General features: G+C 54.0%; 1 protein-coding gene across 1 annotated transcript in view; it reads right to left on the bottom strand.

Annotated features, from left to right (window-relative positions):
• The window catches only part of LOC107108415 (sideroflexin-5-like), a gene marked incomplete at its 5' end in the record, with an annotated part of 42,446 nt that extends 38,071 nt beyond the window's left edge, over nt 1–4,375 (bottom strand). The window contains one exon of the mRNA XM_015408843.1: nt 4,290–4,375. Coding sequence (XP_015264329.1) covers nt 4,290–4,375 — 86 coding nt within the window. The remainder of the gene's footprint in view (nt 1–4,289) is intronic.
• Nucleotides 4,376–7,037: the final 2,662 nt, after the last annotated feature.

Below are 7,037 nucleotides of genomic sequence, written 5' to 3'. Positions count from 1 at the left end.
TTCTTCATCTTCTTCTTCTTCGCCATGGTTTTGGAGAGGGGTTGAATGGCAGGTATTTTTTTAAGGAAGGGAAGGAAGTGGGAGAGATTTTGGGGCTTGCTGTTTCATCTTTGGCTTTAGCCGGGGATGTCTCCTCCTCCTCCTCCTCCTCCTCTTCTTCGCCATGGTTTTGGAGAGGGGTTGAATGGCAGGTATTTTTTTAAGGAAGGGAAGGAAGTGGGAGAGATTTTGGGGCTTGCTGTTTCATCTTTGGCTTTAGCCGGGGATGTCTCAACTATTACTGTGAGCCGCCTTGAACCACAAGGAAAGGCGGGATTCATAAATGTTTGGATAAATAAAACAAAAGTTGTGGACGGGGCTAGAGGATAGGAGTCACGTGACTCCCGCCATCGCCAGACAGCTGGGAAATTTTCCACATCCACTCAAAATAGCAGCGGCTTCCCTGGGCTGGATGCTTCCCCAGAAGGCCCCCGCAGCAGGAGGTCTCAGGGGAAAAAGGGGCCCTGGGAGCCCAGGCGCGTGAGGCAGCCCTGGGGTGCCGGGAGAACACGGAACGCGCCCCCCCACGGAACTAAAATGCCATGTGGGGGGCAGGAACACCAAGGCAACCGGACGAACTGAACAGCAGCCAGGGAAGCAGAAGCGTGACGAGGGAAAGAGGCGACGGAGGGGCAAGAGAAGCCAGAGGCCCAGATCGGAGCGTGGATCCACTCCACCACTGGCCGCCAGGCAGATCACCTCCACGGCTGCTGGGAGATTACAAGAGCCAGGAGCCTGCAGGCACAGGGACACCGGAAGCTGCCTTCTACTGAGTCAGACGCCCCCCTTCCTGGTCCGCCAAAATCAGTGCTGTCTATTCAGACTGGCAGGGCTTGCCAGCAACGCTTCCTCCAAACTGTGGAGTCTCATGGGCAAAACGAGCGAGGGATCTGGCTGCTGCATAAATTAGTCTGCTCTGCAGCCCCATCCTTCCTGAGCTAGACAAAAATGTGTGAGCCGGAGGCTAAAAAGCTGTGAGCTAGCTCACACTAACTCAGCCTAGAGGGAACACTGCTCTCCAGAGTCTCAGGCTGAGGTCTTTCAAAGCACCTACTGCCTGGAGGAGGAGGAGGAGGAGGAGGAGGAGGAGGAGGAAGAAGAAGAAGAAGAAGAAGAAGAAGAGGGAGAGGGAGAGGGAGAAGAGGAAGAAGAAGAAGAGGAGGAGGAGGAGATTGGATTTCTACCTTGCCCTTCACTCGGAGTCTCAGAGTGGCTTACAAACTTCTTTCCCTCCCCCTCCCCACAACAGACACCCTGTGAGGTAGGTGGGGCTGAGAGAGCTCTTTCAAGAACTGCCCTTGAGATAACAGCTTTAAGAGAACTTGTGACTGACCCAAGGTCACACCAGCAGCTGCATGTGGAGGAGGAGTGGGGACTCAAGCCTGATTCTCCCAGATTACAGTCTGCACACTTAACCACAACACCAAACTAGAGATGCCGCCAGGAATTGAGCCTGGGACCTTCTGCAGGCCAAGCAGATGCTCTGCCAGTGAGCCACGCAGTCCCTCCTTAATCTTACGTACACACACGAAGCCAGCGAGGTCAGTCTTACCTACTCGGACCGGCAGGGTCTCTGCAGGGTCTCCTCAGGCCAAGAGGTCCCTTCCCATCACCTCCTGCCTGGCCCTCTGGACTGGATGCTGCGCCACTGAGCCCCCACCTCCTGGGCACTCCTGGCCCGCCAGGCGTCTGTGCCGTGCGCGGGCACAGGGTCCAGAGCTTTGCAGGGCTTCATTTCCGCTCAGAGAGCTGGATGGGGGCTTGAACGCATGACAGGGCCCAGCCCTTCAAAAGGGGAAGCAGCTTTGGGCCATGTCCAGAGTGCATTTCTCTTGCCACCTCTGGGACTCTCGCGAGGGTGGAGTCTGATCTCATCCTTGTTTTGGATGGCCGCTTCCGCCCATTCCAAATTTCGGCCAGTCCATTAATTAAGAGGATTCATTTTGGAAGGCTATACATTAAAAGGAACTACTTGCAATCACCATTTATTTACACTTTGGAACCAAGGGGCCTCTTGCCTCGCCTGCCAGTACCTCAAACAGAACGTGCAGTTTTCCTCAGCCGGCTGGCCAAATAGCAAATTGCAGCACATCCGGAGAACTCTGCTGACCCTGAGCAGAGGTCTGTCGGCCCAGCCTCCTGCACCCACCGTGGCCAAATGGAGACTTCCTGGAAGCCCCCAAGCAAGCCCTGGACTGCTGCCCCCCCCACCGCAACTGGCATGCAGGGACACCTTGCCTCTAAACGTCCATTCAAGCAGTATGATCCAGCGTCACCCCTGGACAGGCCCCTTGGAAAGCTACAGAAGCCGCCGCCCTCCCTCCCTCCTGCCCGCCCACCTGGGAGCTGATTCCATCAATGACTGGTGGACTATGCAAGGCAAGGCTCTCTTGTGTCTCTCCTGACTCCCTTTCCCAGCCCCAGACACACGTGGGAACTTCTTTGCCAGAAAAGGTGAAGCAGAACTGAAACAGAACAGGGGTGGACAAACAGCAGCGCGGGAGCCGCATGTGGCTCTTTCACACAGTCTAACTTAATGTTAATAAAAATCAAACTTGCATATTTCTCAATAAAAACGTGTGTGCAATATTTGTTCATTTCTCGCGGCTCCCAAACATCTGACGTTTATTCTGTGTGGCTGTCACGTTAAGCAAGTTTGGCCACCCCTGAAATAGAACATATTGTGTGAGCCCAGGGGCACCCTGAAGACCACAGGAAAGCTTCTGCCCGGAATTAAACTTTGTTGGTCTTCAAGGTGCCCAGTCTGGACTCAAACTTTGTTCTGCTGCTTCTGACCCACACGGCTGCCCCACCTGAATAGGACTATGAAAGGCCACCCCATGACTGCAGGGTCCATTGCCTACTGAAAATAACGGGAAGCACAGAGGCATGTTCCAAAATAGCACCCCAGGAGCCCGCTTGCACTGCCAGACCCTGATCTATGCAAGAGACAAAGGCTGCTCTTGCGGGACAAGTTCACTCTGGGCTGAGACCACCGAAGGCCTCCCCTCCCCTCCCTCCCGAGACTCGCCTCCTTCCATCCATGATGACGTTTGTTTGGGCTGCAAGGAAAAGGTGGCGCTCTCCCGAGGAGCCCTGGGGGAAGGTTCCCATGTCCCTTCGCTTGCTGCACTGCACGCGGCAGCCCACCCCCGCTTCCCTTTCACTGCAAGCTTCCCCTCTATGTTTATTGAGTCGGTCTCCTTCTCTCCTTACGGTCTTTTAGAGGCGCATCATGGTGTTAACATTAGACACTCCCTAAATTCAACAAATTGCAAAAAAGGGCAAAAATGTTTTAATAAGCAAGTAACTTTAAAAAAGAAGAAGAAGCAGTGGGGATTTTTGCGTACTTGAGAAATCTATCTGAATTAGAACGGAACAACCCGTGTTGCTGTGCAGGTCAGAATGTCCAGGACCTGGGTTCTAGTCCTCAGCCAGCCCTGAAGTCCAGTGGGTGGCCTTGGTCCAGTCACTCCCTTCCATCTCAACCTACCCCCGCAGGGCTGCTGAGAGGATAGGATCAGGAAAAGCAGGACCATATATACCATCCTGACCTCAGTGGACGGAGACAGTTAGAAATCTGGCTGACAGACAGACAGGCATTAGGAGGGCTGATCAGTTTCAAGAGCAGAGGCACAGAAATAATTGGCTGAGATAGTCACAAAGGAAGGATGGATGGATGGATGGATGGATGTTGTCCAGGGGTCATTTCGTAGAAAAAGAGCTAGGGGAACTCATTAGCATAACTCATTAGCATATGCCACACCCCCTGACAAGGCCGGCGGGAGTGCGAGGAAGCCCCGCCAAGGCCCTCCCTGGCCCCAGGCAGGCAGGGGTGGGGAGAGGCGGGGAGGAAGCAACTTACCCTCCCTCTTCTCCTGCCTTCTCCTGGCTGAATGAGGGCTGGAAGCGGGGTGGCCGGAAGCAGGGGGCGGGGCTTCGTCATGTGCCCCGCCCCCTGCACCTCACCCGGGGGAACTGCGTTCTCCCGCGTCCCCCCCGCCCGAAATGACCTCTGATGTTGCCCAATCCCAGGCTCAGTTTTGCTCTGCTTGATGTCAAAGCACACCCAGCTGAAAATAAGTGACAGGAGGGATCTTGTGCAAAAAGCAAAACAAAAACCAAAGCGGGTTTTATAAACTGACTACATTTTGCTGCTGCCAAGGACCACACGACAGCCAGGCACACGGAGAGCCCCTCCCTCCCTCCCCGCTGCCCACCCCAAACTGCAACCGCTCAGCAACACTTACTTTTCCAGCAGAGAGACGATGATTGGAGGTAGAACCAGTATAGGCATCGGTAGGACCACTCGGGTCAGGGCTGTCTCTAACAGTGCCTGAGAACAAGAAGACCGTCTGTCACGTCAAAGGTTTCATTGCCCTGCAAGCCCGCGCAGGTCTCGGCTGTCCTTTCCCCAGGCCCCAACATTTGGGCCTTCCTGAACTGCACGGGGGACTGCAGGGACATGAAGGCTGCTCTGCTCTCCCGATGTCTGTAGGAACACAGTCTGGGGCAACAGCCCTGCCCAGGGTTTCCACTCCATGAGAATTCCAGAGAGGCAGCCACAACCATCTACTGCAGCAAAATAAAGCGGAAGTCCAGTGGGGCACGGCACCATTTACTCCAGCCTGAGCTTTTGCGAGTCAGAGCTCACTTCTTCAGCGCTATACGGAAGGAAGTAATTTTGCAGATTTTTTAAAGAAAAACTACCAAAGGGAGAAGAGTCCAGGCAGAGAAGGGCCCGGAGTGAATCCTGCCCTAAATTTTCCAGCTGCGACCCTCTGTTTCTGGGACTGGAACGGATGAAGGTGTTCACATGTCAGGGAGGGTGAGAGGGGTCCAAGAGTCTCATAGGGTGCAAATGAACAAGGGAGGATGAAGTAGGATAAATGCAACTGACCAGGAAGCAACATGAAGCATAAGAAGAAGAGGAGATTAGATTTATTCCCCGCCCTTCACTACCCAAAGGAGTCTCAGAGCGGCTTACGAACTCCGTTCCCTTCCCCTCCCCACAACAGACACCCTGTGAGGTAGGCGGGGCTGAGAGAGCTCCCACAGAAACGGCTCTTTTTCAAGAACAGCTCTTATCAGAACTACGGCTTGCCCGAGGTCATCCAGCAGGTGCAAGTGGAGGAGTGGCGGAATCAAACCCGGCTCTCCCAGATTAGAGTCCACGCACTTAACCACTACACAGAAGAGGAAGAGGAGGAGGAGGAGGAGGAGGAGATTGGATTTCTACCCGTCCTTCACTACCCAAAGGAGTCTCAGAGTGGCTTACAAACTCCTTTTCCCTTCCCCTCCCCACAACAGACACCCTGTGAGGTGGGTGGGGCTGAGAGAACTCTGACACAAACTGCTCTTTCAGGAACAGCTGTGCCAGAGCTTGTGACTGACCCAAGGTCACATCAGCAAGTGCAAGTGGAGGAGTGGGGAATCAAACCCGGCTCTCCCAGATTAGAGTCCGCGCACTTAACCACTACACCAAACTAAGCATCAGTCAAGCCTTATAATATGATAACATCATGTTCAGAAGAGCCAAGCAAATTTTCTAGAACAGGACTTCTGTTCTGTGGTTAGAAAGTACAATGGACAAGGGGGGGCTGTGAACTTCACAAAACTGGGTTTTCATTTCAGGGGTTTTTTAAAAAGGGGGAATGGGTTTGGGTATGCTGATTTGGGGGGGGGGTCAGTATTGTTATTGTAATTATTTCCGGGCAGTTTTTGGCCTCAGGAATTTTGGCACCCCAAAACCATGCCCTTAAAAATCAAAGATGCTTCCCTTCTCTAGAGGCGGCAGCATGAGGAGGGAGGGAGGGAGGGAGGGAGAGAAGGGAAGGAGGGCAGTTTGCATTTGTTCCATGGCACATCCCCCCTTTCAACTTTGAAGGGCCGTTATTTTATATGGGAAGACCTGGCTTTCAAACTCTGGAGGCCGGGTCAATTGTGTTCCTCGAGTGAGTCTCTCATGCAGGAACGGACATTTCTGTCCAGTTTAGGCACCAGAGGGGCACTGCTGGCCTATATCAAAGAGGATGAGGCGCCAGAGGATGAGGCCAGGACGGTGTCGCTGATGCCCCTGGGCCCCGTAGCAGCCTCTCGCACGTGCATCAGGTGACAGAGCTGGCGTCTGGGTCAGCGGCCGGGTTTGGGTTCCTGGGTCTGGGTCTTTGCAGGGTGGTCCCGGATGGTTGGTGTGAAGCTGTTTGAGGCTGTTGGGCTGGGAGCGAGCGGGGGATGGGGAATGGCCCGCCACCCAAGGCCTGCAATAGAGACCAATCCTAATCCCGGAGAGGCTGACTAACAAAGCTCATGCTGGAATAAGTGTCAGTCTTTACAATGCCACAGGGCTTGCTTTAATTTCCTCTTCTGGACCACAGTCAAGCTCATGCCAAGTGGGTCGTGCCAAGTATTCACTCCTCGCACAAGCCCTCATTTTGCCCAAGGCCACCCCTGCTTACATTTGAAAGGCCTGCAGTGAAACACAGAACTACTCTTTGCATCCGTGGAGAACAATTCAGACAACTTGTCTGATTCCAGCATGGGTCATTATGCCCCCCCCCCCGAAAGCAGAGGGCTGGTATGAAGGGGCCCCACCCAAAGTGCTGCCTGCCAAGATGAATGTGTTAGAATGTTTCCGTGCCCAGCAGAAAGAGGGCTGGAGAAAGGGGTGCTTTTGAGCACTCCTCTGGAGCTTTAGCTGTTTTTGTAGAGCTGCAATTAAGATGCCAGGAGGGGCTAAGGTGAACCCACATTAGCCCTGGGCATCCAGCAGGCTGGTCTTGCAGCCAACATCCAAACCAGGCTTGGCCTGAATGCCATTCCAGTGGGAACCGTACATAAGAACATAAGAGAAGCCAATGTTGGGTCAGGCCAATGGCGCATCCAGTCCAACTCTGTGTCGCACAGTGGCCAAAAATGCTAGGTGCCATCAGGAGGACCACCAATGGGGCCAGGACACTAGAAGCCCTCCCACTGTTGCCCCCCCCAAGCACCAAGAA

Source organism: Gekko japonicus, unplaced genomic scaffold (assembly GCF_001447785.1).
Source record: "Gekko japonicus isolate JY-2015 unplaced genomic scaffold, Gekko_japonicus_V1.1 scaffold4259, whole genome shotgun sequence".
In the NCBI taxonomy this organism is placed as follows: Eukaryota; Metazoa; Chordata; class Lepidosauria; order Squamata; family Gekkonidae; genus Gekko; species Gekko japonicus.
Note: the sequence above shows the minus strand (reverse complement) of the source record. Positions and strands in the feature narration are given on the sequence as shown.